At 51.8% G+C, this 26,188-nt stretch overlaps 1 protein-coding gene across 1 annotated transcript in view; it reads right to left on the bottom strand.

Annotated features, from left to right (window-relative positions):
• LOC147106973 (uncharacterized) overlaps positions 1-21,850 on the bottom strand; it is a 39,445-nt gene extending 17,595 nt beyond the window's left edge. The window contains exons 1-6 of the mRNA XM_086008513.1: positions 21,842-21,850; positions 21,445-21,564; positions 18,409-18,563; positions 4,172-4,205; positions 2,381-2,537; positions 1,745-2,221 (exon numbers count right to left, since the gene is read on the bottom strand). Coding sequence (XP_085864639.1) covers positions 1,745-2,221; positions 2,381-2,537; positions 4,172-4,205; positions 18,409-18,563; positions 21,445-21,564; positions 21,842-21,850 — 952 coding nt within the window. The remainder of the gene's footprint in view (positions 1-1,744; positions 2,222-2,380; positions 2,538-4,171; positions 4,206-18,408; positions 18,564-21,444; positions 21,565-21,841) is intronic.
• Between the last annotated feature and the right edge of the window lie 4,338 nt (positions 21,851-26,188).

Genomic DNA, 26,188 nt, shown 5'->3' with positions numbered 1-26,188 from the left:
CTGCTGGGGACATAGCAAACATCTCCCAGTACGGCGCGCATCGCTGCATCCGCCAGGTGACCGAAGCACTGTTCAGAAGGAGAAGCCAATTCATCTCCTTCCCCATGGCCCTGGAGAGCCAGCATCAGCGCGCATTGGGATTTTCCAGACTCGGGGAATTCCCCTTGGTGCAGGGCGCCATTGACTGTACGCATGTGGCTTTGCGGGCCCCTCTGGAGCATGGCGAGCAGTATCGCAACAGGAAGGGCTACCATTCTCTGAATGTGCAGCTGGTCTGTGACCACAAGCAGCGCATCATGGCAGTCAATGCCAGCTTCCCAGGCAGCAGCCACGATGCCTTTATCCTGCGGCAGAGTACTGTGCATGACATGTTCCAGGCACAGCCTCCCCCAAGAGGATGGCTACTCGGGGACAAAGGCTATCCTTTGTGCACCTGGCTCATGACCCCGCTCCGCGCGCCCAGGACCGCTGCTGAAGAGGCCTACAACGAGAGCCATCAAACCACCCGCAACATCATCGAGCTAACTATTGGGGTCCTCAAGCAGCGGTTCCGCTGCCTTGATCGCTCCGGAGGAGCTCTCCAGTATTCGCCGGACCGGGTCTCCCAATTTGTGGTGGTTTGCTGCATGCTACACAACCTGGCTATCCGCAGGACTCAGGCACTGCCACCTGACGTTGGACCAGCACCTCAGGAGGAGGAGCAGGAGGAGCATGAGGAGGAGGAGGAGGAGGAGGAGGAGGAGCAGGAGTACGTTCCCAGGAGGGAGCGACCAGGGCCAAGGGCCGCACGACGCCACCTTATTACACGGTACTTCTAAGCCCCCTGTCAGGGAATGGCCAGGGGCCATGAGGGAAGATGAATGCAGCCGCTCCACAAGCCCTCAGCCGGCGAAGCCAACAAACACTAAGAAGAACAACCATGGAGACTGCATGAATAAAGATAATTTTTTATTAAACAAAAATGAAAAGCCCTTCCCACATGAATCCCCAAAAACAATAAACGGGCCCCACAAAAAGCCCAACAAACGACTCACTCCCACAAACTGGGGAGGAGCCACTCCACCTTTATTGAAACCTGGCCTCAACGTCGGCCTAACGCAAAAAAAAAGCCCTCCAAAAGCACAACCATGGGCAAAATAAAGATGGCCACCGCCATATTAAAGGAAAGCTGGCCACACCCTCTACTGAGTGGCCCGCGAGGGCGAGACCTTGGCCAGCATTTTGCCTCCCCTGCCCTGCCTGCTGCTCCTTCGCAAGCTCTGCCCAGTGGCTGCTGCGAGGCTGGGGGAAGGCGCCTGAGGCTCAGATGCCCTTCCGCCAGATGCCGCTGGGGGGCGGCCTACACGGCGTTTGGGCCTCGAGGGGCCGTCTCCTGAGTGGCGCACCTGAGCCTGGCCACCATCAGCTGCAGCCGCTTGCCCTTGACGGCCCAGAGGGGGAATGGCGGCGACGGATGGCGCAATGTGGGCCAGCAGGCGTCTGGGATGCGCTGGCTGGTGCTGTGGCGCGGTGGCACTCGGCCGGGCCCGCACTGCAGGATCCGCAGCAATCAGCCGACGGCCGGCTTGCTGGGATGGTCCAGCGCGGCGCCTGCCCTGGCGATGCCTGCCTGAGACAGCGCGTGTGGCAGCAGTGAGTGGCCCTGTGGTCCTGGTGTGCGCGCGCATCACATCCGCCAGGGTCTTGACGGCATCAGTTAGCATGCGGCCAGTCGCGGCAGTTGCTGCCCCGAACTCGCGCACACTGGTCGCCAGCGACTCGATGGCCTCAGGCATGCGCCCCACCACGCTCATGAGCTCCGTGTGGCGCCGGTCCGAGTCGTCGGCCATCTGATCGAGCTTCCGCACCTCCTCCGAAGTGAAGGTGTCCGGACTGGAGTCGCGACTCTCCCGCTGGGGAGGAGGGGGCCGAACTAGGGGACCCTTGCCGCGTTGGTGACGGCGAGTGTGCCGAGCAGCAGCACTCCCCTCTGATCCTTCCCCCCTTTGGGGGGAAGGCCGCGGGCCACGCGCACGGCTGCTGGGTGGCTGGACGCCACTGGTCCCAGAAGCTGCATTGCCCTGCGACAGTTCCTCCAGGCACTCGTCCAGTGAGGAGGTGTCGAGCATTTCCTCCTCTCCTGCGGGACGTGACTGTTCCCCCGAAGGTCCGGCTTGCTCCTCCTCCTCCTCCTGGTTGGAGGTGCTGTCACTGGCAGCCTCAGGGTCCTGGTCGTCACCAGCTGAAAGCAGGAATGCACAAGAGTAGCTTCAGAGTGAGGAGACGGCGTCAGCGAGGGAGTTAGGACTGGTGGGATTCAGCGCATTGGTGGGACAGTGGCAAAGGAGGTAGCTCGGATGGGCCAGTGCGACGCGAGAGGGCCAAAAGGCGAGGTCCTTACCATTGCCGGGCAGTGGAGGGTCGGATACACCGCACGCTGTGGGGACAATCACACGTGCTCCCATGAGCACACACACGCGCTCCTCCAGCTGAGTGAGCTTCTGCAGCTTGGCGCGGCCACCCCTGGCATGGGCCTGGCGATTAAACGCTACTTTAGCCTGCAAGAGAAAGGACGGGCTGTAAGTGCGCAGTGAAGCCCTGATGTAGTGTGCACTGCCTCCCATGGTGGAATAGCTTGGACAGAGTGAAGCCCTGATGTAGTGTGCACTGCCTCCCATGGTGGAATAGCTTGGACAGAGTGAAGCCCTGATGTAGTGTGCACTGCCTCCCATGGTGGAATAGCTTGGACAGAGTGAAGCCCTGATGTAGTGAGCACTGCCTCCCATGGTGGAATAGCTTGGACAGAGTGAAGCCCTGATGTACTGTCCACTGCCTCCCATGGTGGAATAGCTTGGCCAAAGTGTAGAGTGCCGAATGGCCATTTGATGCTCATGACTGTCCCAATGCTGCTGGCTGAGGGCTGGCCAAAAGGACTTTCAGGTCCCTTTGCCCATCATGTCAGGTGTACATGCAAGAATGAGGAGGAGACTGGAAAGGCTACTCACCCTCACAATCCTGGTCAGATCGTTGTATTTCTTACGGCATTGTGTATGGGTCCTGGGGGCCTCGCCGGTGAACGTCACCCTCTGGGCGATCTGCTTCCAGGCTTTGGTGTAGTCGTGGTGGGTTGGATTCCTCCCACTGTCTGGAAACAAGATCTTGCGCCTCACCTCCAGAGCTGTGACCATGATGTCCAGATCACCCTCTGAGAAGCGCAGGGCACGCTGACGGGCCTTCTCTGGCGTTGCCATGACTCCCTGGGGCTGAGCAGTAGTGTTGAGGCCTCTTTGCAAGGCTGCAGTGTGCAGGGCGTGGCAGCAGACCAATTCGTCCCTTCCCCCTTTAAGAGCTGGTCGGCACCACGGGGTCTGCTGTCAGTGCAAAAATGACCGCACCCGTGCTGCGCCCCGCCTGGGCGCTATCCCTCTGGACCGCCGGCTTAGCGCCTAAAGAGAGTAGTGGAACGCCTCTTTTAGCGCTCCACCAACCTCTTAGGGCGAAGCCACTGAATTCCCGGCAACGGGGCGCTACTTTGGGGCGGGCGCTAACTTCGGGCGGGCGCTAAGGTTAGCGCCCCAAAACTGCCTATACTGAAAATCTAGCCCCTACAGTCTGCAGAATCTGTGCTAGAAATGAACTGAGCAATAGCTTCTGCCTGAGGAAAGTGATGATCTGTCAGGTGGGAGCTTTTAGTGTACATTTGATGCTGTCAACTAATCAGCTGGAGCAATGGCCAATGAACTACCGCCTCAGGTTGACAGATGTAGTTTCCGAGCTGCGTGAATCCCGTGGCCATGCAGGGAAATTTAAAAATTAAGTGAAAAAAAATGCTTAACTGCCTGTAAACTACCTGATAATGATTTCAATTGGATCAGCCGCTGCTGCCGCTCGGGTCGAGCCGGCGCTGACAGACGCGCCTGGGGGAAAGGCGCATGGGAGCAAAATGACGGTGGGTTCCCGACCTGCTGTCAAAAATAACCACTTTCCCACCCGACCCGCCTCCGATCATGCCCGCTACCACCCCGGAAAACTCCCGCCAAGGAGTTTATACCTTATTTAAGTTAAGGAAAGTTCAACAGCTGAATGCACAATGTCAGAGTTATGTACTTATGTACTGAGGATAAGAAAAGGCCATTAGGTCTATATGTACTTGTTCCCATCCTTGATTGATTTAATCCCTATACCTACCTACCGCCCCACCACCACCCAGCCCGCCCCACAACTTCCTGGAATAAGCAGAGAAAACAGAAACATATGACTAACTCAGAGATCCCCTGTCAAAAAAATCATCTCCAACCCTCACTGGTGATGGAGCAAACTGCAGGAAGCAGCAATACAATGAATCATTTTCCAGAATAATGTAGTCTTCGGTTGAGAAGGGCTGCTCATTAACATCACTGCCTTCTGTTAGGGCAATTCAATACATATATGCAAACAGAACTAGGGTCCAGTTATTTTTTGAACAGTATATTAGGTTTACGTTTTCCAACTTTGCAACAGTGGCTAAACTTCAATAACAACAACAACTTATATTTATATAGCGCCTTTAACGTAATAAAATGTCCCACGGCACTTCATAGGGGTTTTATATAAAAATAAATTTGACACTGTGGCGGAGCCACCAAAGGACTCAAAGCGGTTGTACATAATTCCTTTAACAGCAATGTAGTTACTGTCTGTGCCTGTACCTTTAATTACATTGTTTGACTGTACAATGTCTAGTTACCTTTACAGCGTGGTTTCAACGTGATGACGTCATGCCGTTAGTCACGTGATGCCCCAATGGTGGGAAGAACGTGATGACGTCATGACGTCAGTCTTCTGACCAGAGGATCAGTCCTCGTGGAGCCCTCAAGGAGAGTAGATCTGTAATTGATGTGTTCTAGCAGTTTTCAGTTTAAGCTTGTTTTGTTTCATTAAAGTTCATTGTTTTAATTGCCTGAGCCGAACTCAGTCTTTTTGATAGGAACATCCGTTCCTACATTGGTGACCCCGACTTCTACGAACGATTTTCGTGGAAGATTCGACATGGACACGAACGCCGTCACGCTGAAACTTCCACAGTTCTGGGAGCAACAACCAGATGCCTGGTTTATCCAGGCTGAAGCCCAGTTCGCCATTAGGAACATCATCGCGGATCAGACCCATTATTATTACGTGGTCTCCGCCCTCGACAGCGCAACTGCATCACGGATCATCAGCCTGCTCGGTAGTTCTCCTACTGACAGCAAGTATGATGCAATTAAGGCGCGGTTGCTTCAGGTTTTCGGGCTCTCAAAGTCGGAGCGTGCTCGCCGGCTCATCACGCTGCCCGGCCTCGGGGACTCCAAACCGTCCGAGCTCATGAGCCAAATGCTCACGCTCTTGGGTGCTGAACCGGAATGTTTCCTCTTCCGGGAGCTTTTCCTCCATCAAATGCCTGAACAGGTTTAGGCTGCCCTAGCCAGAGCCGACATTACAGACTGCACCGAGCTTGTGGCCAAAGCCGATAAGGTTTTCACGGTTACCCAGCAGTGCTGCGCGGCCACGAGGCGCCCATCCCCCACAGACGCGGTTCCAGCTTCTCCTACAGCGGGCAGGTGCTCCTACCACGCCCGTTTTGGCGCGAAAGCACGATGCTGCCGTTCCCCCTGCAGTTTTTCGCCCCCCAAAAAAAACAAGAAAGCGCAGGCGGCGTCCCTGGCGATGGATGACCAAGTCTAACAGGCGTCCCGCGGTGGCGATGGCAGTCAGTTCTACGGGGAAACTCCTCTATATCACCGATTCCCTCTCGGGCCGCCGTTTTCTTTGTGATACCGGGGCGCAGTGTAGCATTCTACCTGCGTCGAAGCTCGACATGCAGACTGGGAACCTCGGTTTTTCCCTCGTAGCGGCTAATGGCGCAGCAATTCAAGCGTTCCGAAAGCGGTGGGTCGAAGTCTGTTTCGGCGGTCAGCGCTTCTTTTGGAAATTCGTCATGGCCACAGTCTCACAGGCTATCCTAGGGGCGGATTTTCTGTGTGCCAACAGCCTACTTGTCGATGTCCGGCACCGCCGACTGATCAACGCGGCCACCTTCCACTCGATTCCGTGCTACCATGGCACCTGCGCGTCGCGCTCCATTGCCTGTGCTTTTCCTCCTCCAGATGACTTCACGCGGCTCTTCGGGGAGTTTCCGGAGCTGACAAGGCCCACCTTCTCCTCTTCAGTGACGAAACATGGTGTTGAACATCACATCACCACTACTGGCTCCCCGGTTTATGCGCAGGCTAGAAGGCTCGAACCCAGCAAGCTCGCAGCTGCGAAGGCGGAGTTCGACACGATGGAGCGGTTCGGGATCATTCGGCGATCCAAGAGTCCCTGGTCCTCGCCTCTCCACATTGTGCTGAAACCAGGCGGCGGCTGGCGGCCACGCGGTGACTACCAACGCCTCAACGATGCCACCAATCCGGATCGGTACCCGATCCCGCATATCCAGGATTTCTCGGCCCATTTGGCAGGAAATTCTATCTTCTCTAAAGTCGACCTCATCCGTGGATATCACCAGGTTCCAGTGCACCCACAAGACGTCCCGAAAACCGCAGTCATCACCCCTTTTGGCCTCTTTGAGTTCCTGCGGATGCCGTTTGGCTTAAAGAATGCAGCACAGGCGTTCCAGCGTTTAATGGACTCTGTTCTTTGAGACCTGCGTTTCATCTTCGTCTACCTTGACGACATTCTCATCGCCAGTGCCAGCAAGGAGGAGCACATCTCCCATTTGCGTTCCCTCTTTACGCGCCTCAGCCAACACGGTTTAATCATCAACCCGGCCAAGTGCTAGTTCGGCCTGCAACAGATCGATTTCCTGGGACATCGCATAACATCGGACGGCGCCGTCCCTTTGTCGATGAAGGTTGAGGCGGTTACCTCTTTCCCGCGGCCGTCGACAGCCAAGGCCTTGCAGGAGTTCCTGGGGATGGTCAACTTCTACCACCGTTTTGTCCCCAAGGCCGCTGAACTCAAGCAACCTTTGTTCAGGGCCCTCAAGGGCAAGTCCGGTAAAGATCCAATCACCTGGACAGCCGAGATGGTCCAGGTGTTCAGCGACACCAAGAACGCTTTGGCCAACGCAACCATGCTGGCGCACCCACTTCCAGGCGCTGCCATCGCCCTTACCACCGACGCGTCAGACTACGTCATCGGTGCAGTGCAAGAACAGTGGGTCAACGGCATGTGGCAACCGCTGCCATTTTTCAGCCGTCAACTACGGAAGAATGAAATAAAGTACAGCACCTTCGATCGGGAGCTACTGGCCCTTTTCCTCGCCATTCGCCATTTTCGGTTTTTATTGGAGGGACGTCCCTTCACGGCTTTTGTCGACCACAAACCCCTTACGTTCGCCATGGCGAAGACCGCCGAACCGTGGTCAGCTCGTCAACAACGTCACTTGACATTCATTTCCGAATTTACCACGGACATTCAACATGTGTCTGGTAAGGACAACCTGGTGGCAGATTGCCTCTCCTGTGCGATGGTCCACGTGGTGCACCTGGGGATCGACTATGCCCTCATGGCTGCAGATCAAGCCTCGGACTCGGAGGTCCAATAATATAGAACCGTTCCCTCTCGCTTCCAAGCGACCGACGTCATCTTCCAGGCCGCAGGCGCCACGCTCCTTTGCGACATCTCCATGGGATTTCCTCGACCTATCGTGCCAGTTGCATGGCGCCGGAAGGTTTTTGATGCCATACACGGGTTGTCGCACCCTGGGATGAAGGCTTCGCAATGGCTTATGTCGGCTAAGTTTGTATGGAAAGGTATGCACATCGATGTCCGTGACTGGGCTAATACCTGCGTCGTATGCCAGAAGGCCAAAGTCCAGCATCATGTCAAGGCTCCAGTGGCTGCGTTCACTGTTCCGGAGCGTCGTTTCGACCACGTACATGTGGACCTCGTGGGGCCGCTTCTGCCTTCTCAGGGTTATACTCATCTCCTCACCATAGTGGACCGCACCACTAGGTGGCCAGAGGCAATTCCTTTGGTTGCCACCACTTCGGCAGACGTCGCTAGAGCTTTCATCTCCTGTTGGGCTGCCCATTTCAGGGTACCAGCGGACATCTCTTCTGACCGCGGGCCGCAATTTTCCTTGGAGCTTTGGAATGCTGTGGCTCAGGGGCTCGGCACCAAACTTCATCGCACCACCGCCTATCATCCACAGGCAAACGGCCTTTGCGAGCGATTCCACAGGTCACTTAAAGCTTCTCTTCAGGCCAGTCTTTAAGGTGCAGGATGGGTGGACAGACTTCCATGGGTCCTTTTGGGTCTTCGCACGGCGCCCAAAGATGACCTACAATCGTCTTCAGCTGAATTCGTCTATGGCCAGCCGCTCCGTGTACCAGGGGATTTCCTCCCTTCTCCCACAGAGCCATGGTCCGCCTCCCAGCACCTCGTTCACCACCAGGAAGCGGCCAGATGCTTCGCTCCGATACCTACGTCCAATCACGGTTTGCAGAACTCCTACGTGCCACCGGGACTGAAGAATGCGGAGTATGTATTCATCCACCATGACGCTCACCGGGATCCGCTCAAGCCCCCTTACACTGGTCCTTTCTGCGTCATCGAACCAGGAGACAAATCCTTTTCGGTCGACGTCGGAGGGAAGCCGGATCACATCTCGGTGGACCGCTTGAAGCCGGCTCACCTGGACCTGGACCACCCTGTCGTAGTCGCTCAACCACCCAAACGTGGCCGACCACCCGCAGCCGTCGCACCAGATCAACCAAAGCTGCCTGCCAATTCGACTGCGCTTGCCGCGCCTGCTCAACCACAACTGATTGCCAACTCGACCACCGGTCATCAACTTCCTCTACCAGGGTATCGAAGTCGATCAGACAGGCTTGTCAGGCCTCCTCCTTGCCTCACTTTTTCCGTTAAAGACAATTCTGGGGGGGTGCATGTGGCAGAGCCACCAAAGGACTCAGAGCAGTTGTACATAATTCCTTTAACAGCAATGTAGTTACTGTCTGTGCCTGTACCTTTAATTACACTGTTTGACTGTACAATATCTAGTTACCTTTACAGCGCGGTTTCAACGTGATGACGTCATGCCGTTAGTCACGTGATGCCCCAATGGCGGGAAGAACGTTATGACACCATGACGTCAGTCTTCTGACCAGAGGATCAGTCCTCGTGGCGCCCTCAAGGAGAGTAGACCTGTGAGTGATGTGTTCTAGCAGTTTCCAGTTTAAGCTTGTTTCGTTTCATTAAAGTTCATTGTTTTAATTGCCTGAGTCGAACTCAGTCTTTTTGATAGGAACCTCCGTTCCTACAACACCGAGTCATATAAGGAGATGTTAGCGCAAATGACCACAAGCTTGGTCGAAGAGGTAGGTTTTAACAAGAGTCTTAAAGAAGGAAAGAGAAGTAGAGAGGCGGAGAGATTTAGGGAGGGAATTCCAAAGCTTCGGACCTAGGCAGCTGAAGGCACAACCGCCAATGGTGGCACATTTAAATTCGGGGATGTTCAAAAGTCCAGAATAGGTGGAGCGCAGAGGTCTAGGGAGATTATAGGGCTGGAGGAGATTACAGAGATAAGGAAGGGCGAGGCCATGAAGGGATTTGAAAACAAGGATGAGAATTTTAAAATCGAGGCATTGCTTAACTGGGAGCCAATGTAGGTCAGAAAGCACAGGGGAAATGGATGAGCGGGACTTGGTGCGAGTTAGCACACGGGCGGCAGAGCTTTGGATGTCCTCAAGTTTATGGAGGGTAGAACTAGGGAGACCGGCCAGGAGTGCATTGGAATAGTCATGTCTCTAAGTGATAAAGGCATGGATGAGGGTTTCAGCAGCAGATAAGTTGAGGTAAGGGTGCAGACGGGCGATATTACGAAGGTGGAAATAGGCATTCTTAGTGATAGAAAGGATATGAGGTAGGAAGCTTAAATTGTGATCAAATATGGCACTAAGGTTGCGAACAAACTTCAAAGGTATTTCATTGGCTGTGAAGCGCTTTGGGACATCCTGAGATCATGAAAGATGCTATATAACTGCAAAATCTTTCTTTTATATAGCTGTAAAATAGAAGCTCATGAGTAGACTGGAGCTGGGGCAGGGAACAGAATAAAAAAATGAACTGGTTCTTGGTAAACAGGAGATAGGAGGGGATTAAAAATCTACTCTACTATCTCCAAAATTGGTTCTAGTAGCAAACCTACTTGGGAGGTGTCATTATATTATGCCAAAATTGATTCATGGTTTGCAACTCTGCATTTACATTGTCTATTCGACTCAGATTGAAGCAGACAATTTCTAATTCTCAGTTTTTAAAAAAATGATTGGTCTTTCAAACTAGTCACTAGAGATTCAGCCAGTGACCTCCCAAAGACATCACCATACTCTTAATTATTAATTCATAAAAAAGAAAAAAAGAAAGACTTGCATTTATATAATGCCTTATCACGCCTGTCAGAAACATCTCAAAGCACTTCACATACAATGGATTACTTTGAAGTGCATTGAATATTATGTGATAAGTTGTGTCCAAAAATAGTCAAGTCAAAATAAAATAGATTTGAGGGTTTGACTTTAAATAATCATAGTCTTATAAATTAAAAAAGAAATAAAACATTTCTCAGCCACATAAAAGTCATGCCCCAGATATTTCAGACAATATAATTTACATTCACTCTGCAGGAGATAGTTGCCCAGGATCTTGTAGAATCTAAAGGAGCATGCAATGAGCAAACAGCTTGTGATGGCTCCCCAAGGAAGCAGAGATAGTTGTAAAATGTTCCACTTCTGAATTCCATTTGAATAGCATCCTCTTCCTGCATATGGGAAAATTGAATACAATAAAAAATGTGTACTTTTATGTGCAAAATATGAATAAAAGCAATGTCATCATCTGTCATATGTGATATTCATTTAGATAGAGAGGACAAAGCATAAATATGGAAAGCAATGTGCAGCAGATATCACTGTCTGAAGACATTTTTGCATTGTATAATATATCTATTTTGCATTGTTTCTGATCAGGAATAAAGCTTTAACTTCCACATATAGCAAATATTAAATTGTAGATATTAATCTGCAGTATTCAGTTTTGCTGTTTCATTTCTGTTGTGTCTGATTCTGGTGTGACCCAGGCTGCCTGACAATAAGGAAATTATTTAACAGTGTTTAAAACTTCCACGTGTCTAAATCCTGTCTGCCACGAGCATCAACATTACACAGCGCTGTCTCAAACCAGTTCTGCATCATTGCCCTTAGATGTAACATGACAGTTACATTAATGTCTCCATGTAAATTGCTTCCTACACATAGTCAACAAGCAGAATAACATGGAACGTTCATTGCTCTGTGACAGTAAAAATTACAACACTGTTATTGTATGCACATTCAGATGTCTGAGCCCATTACTCTACGAAGTAATCTGCCTTCTGTATAAATCTATAGAGGGGAGGGGAGGGTGGGGGGGAAGCTTCAAGAAATGAACAGCAACTGTGATGATAGACTGCTTCTTAACTGTGTTTTCACAATAAATTAGAGAGCATTTTTGTCACATTAACATTCCCTCAGTGCTGGATTTTTTCCCATGGTTTTTCAGTCAGTGAGAAATTTGAAAATTGACTGAGAAAGGTTGAGTTAATGGTGAGAAATTTCTGGTCCCAATGTTTCCTCTCGTCACTTACCCAAAGTACTTGTTAATGCTGAAAATCAAATGAATATGAATTGCATTAAAATGAGCTGCAAAAAAAAGCTTTTTGCCATCCTTACTTTTTATCTTTTAAATCCATTTTCCTAATTAATGTGCAGTGAGATGTTTGCTGCAGCTGGTATAAATTTTGAAACCTGTTTTCTCACAAATTCTGTTAGAGTATTACACGACATCTGTAAGTTGCACACAAATTTAAATTCAAAAGGATTATTGGAATAGTTGTATCAGTTCAATCAGGTTCCCAGCAGAGTTGGATATAAAAGCTGATATGAAATCTGTCAAAAATAATGTTTTCCCCCCCCGCGTTCATTAAAGTTCGATGACAGCAGTGCTTGACAATGGGACACTTATCTGCTTTAGGCTCAGCAAAGGCATCAGATGGGCTGGAACCTGTGGCTAGATTTTGCTCCAAACATTAGAATGCTTTTCTTCCATTTTTTTTATTCTGGCTAAGTCAGTAGTTGTGAACTTATGTAACAGCACTTTGCCCTTTCTTGCATGTCTGAATAGTGAATTCACTATTATTAGTGGTCAAAAATCAGTTACCCATAACTTGCCCTTAATTATGCTGGTTTCTCAGTTTCCAGTGGGCTAAATTGGTACCAAACCATAAAGGTGAATTAATCTAACCGTGGAGCGCACAGGATATAGGAAAACAAGTTCCTTGTGGAAGGCAGAAGAAACTGAAATGCAGATTCGGTGTCAGGGACATGGAGGTAATAGTAGATGGAGAACTTGCTAAACAGGGCAATATTTTTGGAGAAACCAGGCAGTGCACCAATAAACAACAAACCTGGCAACAAATTACTGACCAGATGAACACTGCCTCCCAAAAAAGGAGGACCAGTCAGGAAGTGTGTAACAAGTTTTGTGATGTAAGAAAAGACCGCTAAGGTAAGGCCAAGTACAGAGAGGAGAAAAACACCATGGCCTAGAAATTTAGGCGCCAAGCTCGCCTGGGCGCCAGAATTACCGCTCCGGACGGAGCCGCTTGTGCCAGCGCGATATTCAGTTTCAGCGCCCCAAACAGAAGCGGGGCGCTGCTCGAGGCGCCCCGCATCCCTCTTGGGGCACTGAAACTGAATATCGCAGCGCAACGTGCCGCAGCGCCACACGCTGCGGCACGGCGCGCTGCGGTACTGCAGGCCTTCCTCCCCTTCTTAAAGGGGAGGGGCCTGCACCAATGCGATCAGAGATCGCGAGTGCCGGCAAAAGAGCCCGGTACCGAGGAGAGGTGCCGGGCTCTTGGGACACAGCCAGCACTGCCCGCGGGGGGGTGGCGCAGGAGGCTGGGGACGGCGGTGCGAGGAGGTGCTGGCAGGCGGCCAGCAAAAAAAATGGCCGCCCCACACCTCCCCTTTAATTAGCGCCACTACTGCCGCAGGTCGGCCCCCCTGAACCGGTCGCAGTTTGCGACCGGCATTACAGCGGGGGGCACGACCCAATATTGCAATCGGGGCGGTAGTGGGGAGCTGCGCACACCGATGATGCCATCGGTGGCGGTGCAGCGCTACAGGCTAACGCCGCCATTAATGCCCCGCTAAATTTTGCGGGAGGCGTGGCCAGTGGCGCTAAATTCACTAAGTGCCCTCTTTGGGCGCTAACTGGTGGCGCAGCCCACTGAATTTCTAGGCCCATACATGGATGTGAAATTATACCACTTTTTTCAAATTGTGAAATGTGAATTAAATTGAATATGCCTGATCCAGAAAAAGGCATTAGTTACATATGCGAGTGTGAAGTTGACTAGTTTGTATTGAATGTGCATGAAACACAGGTTGTAGGTAATGAAGGGTTAGAAGAGATGGGGGATGATGAAGGGCAAATGGGGCAGGTCTGCCTAACACCCTATAATTTTATCAGGACACAGATATTTTGGAAATAACAACAGAAAATGCTGGAAAAACTCAGCAAGTCAGGCAACATCCGTGGAGAGAAATTTGAGTTGACGTTTCGGGTTTCGGGTTCGGGAGTGTGTTGAAGAAGGGTCAAACCCGAAACGTCAACTCAAATTTCTCTCCACGGATGTTGCCTGACTTGCTGAGTTTTTCCAGCATTTTCTGTTGTTATTTCGGATTTCCAACATCTGCAGTATTTTGCTATCTCACAGATATTTTGGATCTGATTTCACTTATGAGACATTGCAACATTTGAATAGGCACTTTCCTCCATACATCAATCTGCAAAGTAGTGGAATGTGATTGTCTCAAGGCTTTGCCGCCACGCTCAACTGAGTTGGAGAATGCATAAAGGCAACCATAAGGGAGGGGTTCAGAAAACCATACATGTCCGCTGATTTATGCTCAGCAAAATCTGGGGCATTGTGAGAACTTATCTTCGATCAGTGGCATGAATTCAAAAGTGCAGGAGCAGGCAGTTGGCTGTCATTTCAGTGGCAGTTCTATGCCAACATGTACCCGTGAACAAATGACTGCAGACAAAGCATCCAAAAGCAGTGAGCCCTCAATAATTCCAGCAAAGGGCCACCCTGGCAGTGACGCGTCAACACCACAAGAGGTTGCAAATGTAAGAGGCAGGTGTAATCAATGCCATACCGCTGGTCATTTACTTGAGCGGACTCAACCATTTCTGTAGTATGGCACCCAGTCAAGAGACACAAAAAAATTTATGAATAGACAGCAGGACTGCACCAGAAAAGTATTAATGCCACATTCACTAAAATACAAAACAATATTACTTTGAACATAACTTGTATTGCTTCTGTGAACTGGGTGGGAGAGGGAAGAATATTGCCAACATAAACAGTGGGTCGATGTAGAGGAGTTTCAGCATGAATTGGGTGGGGAAGGAGAAGAATGCTTAAATAAACTAAGGTGGAGGTGGCAGGGTTTTCAGCATGAACTTGGTTGGGTGGAAGAAAAGGCTCCAGTATGAACTGAGGGGTGAGGAAAGAAAAGTGCCAGTGTGAGCTGGAGAAGGAGGAGAAGAAGAGTAGTCTCAAGAGGAGAAGAGTGTAAACATGAATTGGATGGGAGGGGTGAAGTTTGCCAGTGTGATCTGATGCAAGAGGTGGAGTGTGATAGTGCGAACTGGGGGGAGGGTGTGTGAAGAGTGCCTCTGTGAACTGGGGGGGGGGGGAGGGGGCTGGCGGCAGGTGTAAGGGGTGTGAAGAGGGCCTCTCTGTTACTGTGGTAACTCTGCAAACAACTTATAATTAGATTTAGCAACAAAGTACCAGTATATATCCACAATGGCCTGCAATTTTCCCACAGGAAATGTGGAAAATCCCTGCAATTTTTGCCACAGTCTTCTGCTATACAAGTGATGGAATGTTGGGTGTCCCTGTAGTTTAAGAGATGGCACTGCACTTTCAGCATAACTACATATTCAAGGCTGTTTTTGAGTTGTTGGATTTTTTGAGCCTGTGTCAACGTTTTGAGACTTCGGGGGAGAAATTTGGTTGGTAGCGCCACCGATTAACGCCTAAAGAGGCCGAGAAGTGGGGCGCTAGCCAATTTCCGGGTGGGCGCAGGGTGCCTAGCGCCTCGCCCCATATTGACCATGCATTTAGCGCCGGCGCAAACTTGTAGCGCCCGCTCATGGGAGCAGGCAGATTATGAAGTAATTTCAGTGTGCAACGCCTTTTGGGCGCCCCGGACCGCAAATTCAGTGGCACCCCCATCCGTAGCGCCTGGCGCTATTAGTGACAGCTTACAGGGAACCTTACCCAATCGCTCTCGGCCTGGGGGGGAGTTATTTAAAGGGGACTGGTGTGGTTTAAAAATGACAGCCATTTCTGGAGCACAACTTCCTCGACAGCTACAAAGAGTTGCTGAGCTGCACACTGAGAGCCATTTGACCACTGAGCCAGCGCAGGCAGACGATCTTCAGCCTTCTGACCATCACCTTGCTGTTGGTGAGCCTTAACAACGGGGAACCTTCCTGTGGGCACTTATTATGGGGGCTGCATTGGAGGGGAACGTCCTGCTGCTGAATCATCTGGAAAGGGCACTGAGACGCTGGGAGAGGGGGGCGGGCATGGCCAGATGGAGGAGGGCCAACAGACGTCGCCACAGCAGACCTTACGCTGGCAGGGTTTTCCGACAGCAGTTTTCCTACATGAACATGTCAGAGGAGCAGTGTGTCAGAAGGCTGCGATTTAGAAAGGAGGTGGTGACTGAGCTGTGCCAGCTGCTTCAGCCAGATCTGCAGCCTCAGATAAGGTGCAGGACATCTCTGTTGGTGGCTGAGAAGATGCCTGCTGGCCTGAACTTCTACGCGAGCGGCTCTTCTCAGGCTGCACGTCAGAGGCTGATCAGAAGTAGCTTCTAGGCCCCTCTCACGGAATGCTTGCTGCCATTCCAAGAACAGGAATGGAGCCGGTCTGATACCCCCAAGACTGTGAAGGGCAAGATGCATGTGAATAGCAGGCATGGCCATTGTAAATGAAGAAAGTGTTTCATTACACAAAATGTGATTCCTTCAAACATGAGAAAGCTATGGCAACAGAAAGCAAAACGAATACACTGACACATAACTGCCTCTCACACCCGGGAGACTGTCCAAAACATAAATCACATTCCGACCATCTTCCTTGGCCTTGATTCCACTGCGCCAACCAAAGCATCCAATGCCCCATCAGTGAGGCGTTCCACCCTCTGCCTCACCCTTTCCATGTTTTGCTAGGCTGGTGCGCCACAGGTAGGCTCCCACCGCTTTGAAGGCCTACAAGGCAGTGCGTGTGTCTGGTGATACCAATTGACCTGCCCCTTTAAGAGCTGGCCGGCGCCAGTGCGTCTCAGGGAAAGTGATTATTGACAGCACCTGCGCTGCACCCTGCCGCCGCTAAATTGGGTTGCACCGCCGGGTTAGCGCCTTAAGAGTCTCGTGCAGCGCCTGATTTAGCACCGCAATCAACCTCAGGGGCGCAATGACCCAATATCGCGCCAGGTGGCGCTAAATCGCGACTGGCGCTAGGCTTTGCGCTTCGCCAGAACTAGCGCCCCAAACGGGGCTATACCCAATTTCTCCCCCGAAATTCAGCTTTTGCTTGTTTGGAATGTATAGGGGATAGATATATAAGCAGGTATATTTGTTATGAACTTACTCCTGTGAGGTATAAAATTCTTTAAACTTTAATGGAGCTTCACATAGAACCATTTTGTGGCAGTGGCATGTCTGTTTGTGAAATATAGGCTCCTTATGTGAAAGTTTGTACTGGTCCTGAGTGAGGGATTCTCTGGAGTTCATACCATACGAAGAATTATCAGAAACAAGTAAGTAGAGTTTTCCAGGAGCTGCTTCAAATATAACAGTATTGTTGGAGTCGACACAAATCAACAGGCTGAGACTTTTCTTTAAGCAAAAACAAAACGTGTCTTACTTTAATCAATCTCCATGAGGTCTGAAGGCTCAGCCCCGTGAAGGGGCTATGACGTCATCACGCAACCGACGTCATGACGTCATCACGTTCCCGACGCTCTTAAAGGGACCCTGCACCAATAACCCAACCCAGCATGTACATATCACAACATTGCTATACAAGGTGAATTGTGTTTAGGTACATATAACAGCATTGGCTATACATTGTGTTATTGTCCCTATGTGGCCTCCGCCACAGTATAATTATTATCCTGCTGATGCCTCAGTCACTGGGACTTAGTAAGGACAGTAATCTCTCTAATGCAGTGCCTTAAACTTTAACACCCCAAATTTAGCAAGAACTGCAAGGCCTGTGCCAGGAATAGTTGGCTGCCTTGCCCAAAGATATGCTGGGTCAGCTCATCTGAATAATTAGCAGAAGCTCTATGCACAATTTTGGCCTTGTGTTGGCTGCCAGCCTAATTGGGGGAATGTGCAAAACCTGGCCAGCTGCTCAAATTTAAAGGGATAGCAGTTGATTTCTCATGGTTTGGGTGCACTTGCGGAGTGAATGCTAAGGACAGGACTTTCTGCTAGGCAGCGCCATTTCTTCCAGCACACTTCGTCCCAAATCATCCACACCAGCGCAAAAGATTGCAGAATTTCAAGCGCAGATTACATTCAGCGCAAATCGAGTTTCTGCGATCTTTTGCGCTATTTTAAAGAACATCACGCTAGAAACCAGGCCCACCCACAAAACTGGCCATGCCCCCAGATCGAATTAATCACCATGGCGAGCTTCCACTAATTGCGCCTCTTTGCGGGCCTTCGACGAGGCTCTTGAAATTAAGCTGCTATTTTTAGGCACTAGGACACTAATAGGCACGTTTTAAAAGCTTTTACATTTTTTAAAAATTTACTAAGAAATGGGTCTGTATAGTTTTTTTAAGTCATTTTCAGTTATTTAAAATCAGGTTACTCACAAGTGCTGGACTAGACACTCTGATTAAAAAATGCTTATTTTTTGTGATTAACCCAGTTTCAGCTGTAATAATAAAACTGCAGCAGCTCTTAAATATATCAAGGAACAGTTTTTAATGCAAATTAAAAAAAATAATAATATTACGTTCTAAAACGCTGCCTGATTGCATTGGTTCATGGCAGATTTTACGTTTGGCACTATGCAAATGAGTTTGAGGGGAAATCTTGAACAAAAACAACTTCTGAAAACGGGCATAATTTTGAGCACAATTTCCACCCGGATCGCTGATTGCACCCAATGTGGAAAATCCAGGCCCAAGTTTAGTCTTCAGTCGAAGCAGGGGTAGAGGATAATTGCCCCAGGGTATGCAGATATAATTCAATCATACATTCCTTGTTTTTATCCAATACTTTGATCTTATATTATTATTTATAGCAAAATAAACTTACAGGCAATTAGAGAAGTAGGCCGTGAAATATAGCACCTCAGCGCCGGCTGTTAAGGCCAGTTTCGGCATAAAAATGGCGGCCGCTTTGCTTCCGCCCACTTCTGGCGCCGCCTGTGGTGGCTGCCATTTTGGGCAGGTCAGCAGCGCAGCTGTTGCCTGCATTCACCAAAAAAATGCTAATTAGTCAGATCATGACATCAATCAGTGTGCAGCGCTGATTTGACGTACGACCTGCCATTTTGGATGTTACCGCTCCATTCAATGCTCTCTCCAAAACACAAACAGCTGAACATGCGTTCAGCTGCACAACGGACCCCTTACCTGCAGTATTTACAGGGATCATCAGCAACTTGCAAGTGACTTGCTTTTTGATTTCTACTGGCTCTGTGCAAGTTTGTGCAACTGTTTGGAGCTTTCTACAGTTGGTGAAGTGACAGGGAGTGGTGCTGCAACTGGAGAAGGACCTTGCTTCTGAATTTAAGGGTTCTGCTCACACCACTTGCTCCCAGTAATGGGGGTTCTACTTGCAGACCCCTCGCGCTGGAGCATGACAGGGAGATGGAGCAGAGGCAGCAAAGAAGAGGACAAGCTGCTCACAGAGGGAGGAGGAAGAGGAGGAGGGCTGTCAGAAGTAGGCCTTACCTACCTAGGGTCTTCTGAGTGCTTTTCTCCTACCTGCACTTAAGCCAGGAGCAGTGGATTCGGAGGCTACGGCTCACCAAGGAGGTGGTCACAGATGCTGTCACCTCCTGCAACCAGACCTGCAGCTTCAGAGAAGGACAACGACAGTGCAGCCATTGGCCCTCAAGGTCTCCGTGGCCCTCAATTTTTTCGCCACCGGATCCTTCCAGTCTGGAGCAGGAGACATAGCTAACATCTCTCAGTTCGCCATCTATCGCTGCATCCGGGAGGTCACAGAGACTCTGTATTCCGGGAGAAGGGACTTCATTGTCTTCTCTTTGAACAAAGAGAAGCAGGTGGAGCGCGCATATGGCTTTGCCAGGATATCGAGCTTCCCCGTGGTGCAGGGCGCCATCGACTGTACACATGTGGTTTTGTGGGCACTGTGTATCAATCCTGAGGTGTACCGCAACTGCAAAGGCTACCACTCACTTAGTGTGCAGTTGGTGTGCGACCACGCCCAGCACATCATGATGGTAAATGGCCAGTATCCTGGTAGCAGTCATGATACCTTCATCCTGTGCCAGTCCAGTGTGCCAGCAATCTTCCAGCCACCACGTCGAACCCGAGGGTGGCTGCTCGGAGACAAGGGCTATCCGCTCTACACCTGGCTGATGACTCCCTTCCCCAACCCCAACACTCGTGGCCAGCACGCATATAATGAGAGCCAAGCTGCCACCAGGAAGATCATCAAGCAGACCATCGGGGTGCTCATAAAACAGTTCCGCTGCCTCGACCGCTCACGAGGAGCCCTCCAGTACATGTCAGAGTGGGTGTCCTATTTTGTGGTGGTCTGCTGCATCCTCCACAACTTGGCCATCATGAGGACACAGCCCTTGCTACCACGGATTCCGCGACCACTTCAGGAGGAGGAGGAGGACGAAGAGGAGGAGGAGGAAGGGAGGAGGCAGGCAGCAGATCCCCGTTCCAGACGGGCTGTCCATAAGCACCTTATCAGAATCCAGTTCCCCTGAATGAAAACCCAGAAGCCCATTGCTTACCACTTCCACACCTTACCATGGAACATCATAGCATCCTCTTGGGCACAAAGCTGAAATGAGAGCCACCACAGAACAAACATTCCAAACATAATTTATAAATGAATCAATCCAAAACTATACAACAACGTCAACTAATCACTCTTGTGCATTCCCTTAGTGTCTGTCTTTTGTGTTTCTTTGCCTATCTTAGTGCTCCTACGCAGTGCTACCCCAGTGACTGCAGCATGGCTGGTGGAAGGATGCTGACTTTCCATGGGGAAGACTGCAGATGGCCTAGCAGGATGACCTTGAGCCGCTCTGGGGCTACAAGGTCCAGCTGTAGACTGCACCACCTCAGCATGGGCGGCAACGGTCTGGGCTGGCTGGCTGACAGGGCACTGGTGGAGTGGCAGGAGTAGGGTCCTGAGAGATGACAGCAGGAGTTTGGTCCACTGAGCCATTGCCACACCCCCTGGACAGTGCCTCAACATTCCTAGCTGTCTGTTGGAGCACAGATTGCTGGACTGCTGTAACACCCTGCAAGCCCCTTTCCACACTCATAAACCCAGCCACAATGGCTTCAGTCTGAGTTTGAGGGCAGCAAGCTGAAACTACATGAGAGCAGTCTAAGCTTGTGTGGCAGCAAACTGAGCCCGAATGGCAGAAGTCTGAGCTTCCACTACAGCTCTCAGACATTGGGTCACTTCTGCTTGTGCTGGAATGGAAGCTGCGACATCGCCCATCACACCCAGTATCATGGTTGGGTCCACAAGTTCTCTAATGGAGTTGCCCATCACTTCCATCCTGGCAAAGTCCCGTGCAATGTTGGAGCCGGACTCCTCCATGCTCCTTGACACTGACAAGAGGCTCTCTAGCAGGCCTGCCATTGCACCAAGCATGTGTGTGTGTGCATGCTCATCACCCTTCTTCTCAAGGCCGCCCCATCAAAGTCCTCATCTGAGTCTTATGCAGCAGAACCCCTGCGCAAACTCACCCTCTGGGAAGCTGGCACTCGAGCTACCCTTTCCCCCTGGCCTGGATGCAGCCCACTCTTGCCCAGTGACTCACCATGTGCAGATTTCACCTCTATACTACCCTCTAAAGTATGTGCAGTGCCTGGGAGTGTCAGATCGAGTGACGGTGCCTCTTCTCCATCACTCTCCCCCTCTACTTCTTGCTGCACAGGCTGGGCTGCTGGCAGTTCTTGGGTATCTGAAAGCAGAAAGGCACAAGGGTCAGGTTGTGGTGAGTGGATGGGGGAAAGCAAGATATCCATGCATACACCATCAGCAGCTTGTAAGTGACAAGAGATTGTGGGATGAGGGGGAAGTGGGATGTGAGAAGGATTAGATATCAGCCTTGCCAAGTGCCACGACCTCAGTGACGGCCCCTTCAATGATCTCCAGCACTGTCTCATCCAGCTGGGTCAGGTTGTGCAGCCGTGCTTGCCCCTGGCCTGTTTGTTCCTGCTCAAGCCAGTTGTGAGCGACCTTGGCCTGCAAGAGAAAGGGATGTGTGTCAGTGAGTGAGGTGCAATGTGTTTGGGTGATGTATCTGTCATGGTTGTCATTGTGTGCAAGCTGTGAGATGTAGGTGTGAGGCTTGCAGCAGTGGTAAGTGTGTGAGGGTGAGGTGAAACCATGATTGTGAAGTATGAGTCGTGATAGCTAGAGATTGTTGGTAGGTGAGTGATGGGGGTGTGGTTCATTGAGCAGTGTGTGAGGCTAGTAGTGCAGCTGCTGCGATATGGCAATTGAAGGTGCATTCACTGACCTTGACCATTCGTGTGAGGTCTTAAAACTTCTTCCATGTACATGTCCTGGGGCAACACTGATGGCACTGATAGCTTCTACGCCTTCGCGCAGTGTGTCTGGCAGGCCTCCTGCCCCTGCAGGTAAAGGACCTGTCTCCTTCTGTACACACCCTGCACCAAAACCTCCAGTGCTGCATCTGAGAACCGAGGTGCATGCTCTCCCCTGTTGAGACATATTGCTCCAGCTCCAGCCACAATGCGGTACTTCTGCATCAGAGCACCTCTCCTTTAAGAAGTGCAGACAATCTTTGGCCTAGAAATTCATTGACGACACTTTTGGGGCGCTAAAGTGGGGCGTCCGCTAAAGTTTGCGGCCGCCGCCAAATCTAGGTCACTTCTCCGATATTCATTAGCTTCGCCCTACTAGTTCGGGCGAGCGCTAAAACTGCTGCTGGACGCCTCTCTTTGGGCGCTAAGCCGGAGGTGGTGATCGATAGCGCCGAGGCCGGGCGCAGCGCAGGTGCGGCCATCTCGTGATTGACAGCAGACACCCTGGCGCCGGCCAGCTCTTAAGGGGGAAGGGTCGACTGTGTCTGCTGCCACGCCCTGGATAGTGGAGCCCTCCAGCTAGGCCTGAACACTGCTGCTGGACCCAAATAGCGCCTGAAGACATGGAGAAGGCCCGTGAACGTGCACAGCGCTTCTCAGAGCGTGATCTGAGTGTGCTGCTTGCTGCTGTGGAGAAGAGGCGCCATGTTTTGTACCCGGACAATGGCAAGAAGGCGACGGTCCGCGTCTACAGGAGAGCCTGGAGGCATGTCGCCAGCAAGCTGTCAGCCAACAGCGACGTCCCCAGGACCGGTGCCCAATGCCGCAAAAAGTTAAATGACCTCACACGCATTGTCAGGGTGAGTACCCTTTCCAATGACCTCCTCATCCTTGCATGTGCACCTCACATTATGGGCAAAGGGACCTGAAAGCTCTAATGGCCAGCCTTCATCCAGCAGCTATGGCACAGGCATGAGCATCAATTGCACATTCTGCACTGAACACACTGGCCAAGCTATTCCACCATGGGAGGCATTGCACACCAGATCATGGCGACACACTGGCCAGGCTATTCCACCATGGGAGGCAGTGCACACCAGATCATGGCGACACACTGGCCAGGCTATTCCACCATGGGAGGCAGTGCACACCAGATCATGGCGACACACTGGCCAGGCTATTCCACCATGGGAGGCAGTGCACACAAGATCACGGCGACACACTGTACTTAGAGGCTGTCCTTTCTCTTGCAGGCCAAGCTGGCGAATAATCGCAAGAGCCAGAATGCGACCGGGGGAGGACGACCCCATATCCAGCCACTCACCGACCTGCAACATCACGTGGAGCGCCTCATGGGTGGCTGGGTGATTGGGCCCGTTGCATGTGGAGATGCCGACCCTGTTCTGGGCAGCAATGGTAAGGACATCACCTTTTGCACCTCTCTCGTCCCACTTGCGCATCAGATCTACATCCTTTGCCACTGTCCGACCAATCCGCTGAATGCCACAACTCATGCATCCCGCACTGACACCCTCTCCTCACTCTAAAGCTACTCTTGTGCCTTCCTGCTTTCAGATGGTCAAGAGGAGGTCCCTCAACTTGCCAGTGACAGACCCTCCGAGGAGGAGCAGGAGGAGGAGCAAGAGGAAGGCGGCCCATCAGGGGAACCCTCAGCCGCGGCCACCCAGGCCAATGTAGGGGACACGTCTTCCCTGGAGGGCAGCGTGGCGGAAGTGTCGAAGGGGAGGGGAGCTCCTGACACCTGCGTGCTGCAGAAAGGCGGGAGGGGGGTGGAAGCTCGGCCGCCTTCTCCCCAGAGGGGGGATGCGTCGGAGGGGAGTCCAATTGCTGGGCCCAGCGGCCTCCAGCAACGCAGGAAGGGTCGGCCAGCTCGGCGGCCTTCTCCCCAGAGGGAGAGTCCGGCCTCCAGTCAGGAGATGCTCTTCGCCGAGGAGATGGAACGCCTCGAAGACTTGTCCGCGGACTCGGAGCGCCGGCACACGGAGCTCATGGCGGCAGTGGCACGGTTGCCTGAGTCCATCGATTCCCTCTCTCGGAGTGTGGCCGAGTTCGGGCCCTTAGAGGCCACCAGTCGGGCGGAATACCGGGCAGATCTGTCAGCGACTGGCCAGGTGATTAGTGGTGCCGTCCAGTCACTGGCTGCTCTGCTGCGGTCAGTGAACAGGTCAACATGGGCACTCACTGCTGCCACACTCGCTGTGTCAGCCAGGCATCGCCAGGGCACCCGGCGCGCTGCAGCAGCACATCGGTCTGTCCCTCGGCAGATTGTTGCGCATGCTGCAGTGCTGGCCCGGGCGAGTGCCAGTGTCTCAGGCGACCAGCGAGCGCCTGCCATCCGCCAGCTTGCCGCCATTCCTCCAGCCGCCACTGCCACTCCCCCAGTGGAGTTGCCAGGAGCTGCTGCAGCGACTGATGCTGGCCAGCCACAGCTGCAGCAATCAACAGCCGGCCGCTCGACGGCCAGACCTCGACTAGGCCGACCCCCAAGGGCATCTGCCGTCACGACATGTGCCCCTCAGGAGCCTGCCCCCAGCCTTGCAGCAGCCAATGGCCTTACTTTGAGGCGGAGCAGCAGGGCGGGCAGGGGCCACCCAAAGATGGCCAAGGCATCGCCCTAGCGGGCCAAATAGTCGAATGTGTGGCCATTTGTGTTTGTTTCTTGAGGCCGAGAATTGGATGTTTGTTTTTTGAAGGCCGATGATGTGATGTTTGTTTTGGACGAAGGCCGAGAATGACGGCCATTTTAGTTGCCCTATTTTGTTAATCCTCCCCAGGTTGTGGGAGCGAGTAATGTGTTTGAGTGTTTTTTGGGGGTTTCATCTGTTTTTGGTTTTCATGTGGGAAGGGCCCAGAGTTTGTACAATAAAGCATTTTATTTATTCACATTGTCCATGTTTGATCTTTGAAGTGTTTGTTGCCTTAACTGGCTGAGGGCTTGCGGAGCGGCTGCAATCATGTTCTATCATTGGCACAAGCCATTCCCTGACAGGGGGCCTAGAAGTGACGTTCAATAAGCCGACGACGGGCGGCCCTTGGACCTTGTGTGTCCCTCCTGGGCTGGTACTCCTCATCCTCGTTGTCCTCATGCTCCTCCTGCTCCTCCTCCTGAGGTGGTGGTCCAACGTGAGGTGGCAGTGCCTGAGTCCTGCGGATAGCCAGGTTGTGCAGCATGCAGCAAACGACGACGAATTGGGAGACTCGATCCTGCGAATACTGGAGGGCTCCCCCGGAGCGGTCGAGACAGCGGAACCATTGCTTGAGCACGCCGATTGTTTGTTCTATGAGGTTCCTAGTCGCTTGATGGCTCTCGTTGTATGCCTCTTCAGCAGGGGTCGTGGGCGCGCGGAGCGGGGTCATGAGCCAGGTACACAAAGGATAGCCTTTGTCCCCGATAAGCCATCCTCTTGGGGGTGGCTGTGCCTGGAACATGTCAGCCACAGTTGTCTGTCGCAGGATAAAGGCATCGTGGCTGCTGTCTGGAAAGCGGGCATTGACAGCTAGGATGCGCTGCCTGTGGTCACACACCAGCTGTACATTGAGGGAATGGTAGCCCTTCCGGTTGCGGTACTCCTCGGCATGCTCAAGAGGTGCCCGCAAAGCCACATGCATGCAGTCAATGGCGCCCTGCACCATGGGGAAGCCCGCTATTCTTGCAAGCCCCACTGCACGCTGCTGCTGCTTGTCCAGGGTCATGGGGAAGGAGATGAATTGATGTCTCCTTCTGAAAAGAGCTTCGGTCACCTGGCGGATGCAGCAATGCACGGCGAACTGGGAGATGTTAGCGATGTCCCCAGTAGCGGATTGGAAGGAGCCGGAGGCATAGAAGTTGAGAGCCACCGTCACCTTCACTGTCACCGACAGAGACGTCCTGCGCATCAGCTGTGGCTGCAGATCTCTCTGAAGCAGCCGGCAGATGTCTGCAACCACCTCCCTTCGGAATCGCAGCCTCCTAACACACATCGCGGCAGACATGGTCAGATAGGAGGTCTGCTGGCGGTATACCCTGCGTGGGTAAGGCCTCAGTTGGCGACGCCTGTTGCCCCCTCTGCGTCTAGCCAGGGCTGCCACTCTCTCACGGCGTCTGTAAGCCCTTCTGGCATAAGGCTGAAATTCAGCGTTGCCACCCAATGCAGCCCCCATTATATGCTGGCAAACACTGAGCTCTGAATGAAGGCAAAGATAATTGGTAAGCTCTGGCCTGAGCCAAAAATACCTGTCCAAGTGTTGGTCCAAACCAGTAAACTCTCCTCCTTGGTCTCTGTCCAAAAAACCGTTGCACAAGAGTGAATGCTGCAAAA

Source organism: Somniosus microcephalus, chromosome 15 (assembly GCF_052327205.1).
Source record: "Somniosus microcephalus isolate GS21.2 chromosome 15, FLI_Smic_1.0, whole genome shotgun sequence".
NCBI classification, from domain to species: domain Eukaryota; kingdom Metazoa; phylum Chordata; class Chondrichthyes; order Squaliformes; family Somniosidae; genus Somniosus; species Somniosus microcephalus.
This window is presented reverse-complemented; position numbering and strand designations above follow the sequence as displayed.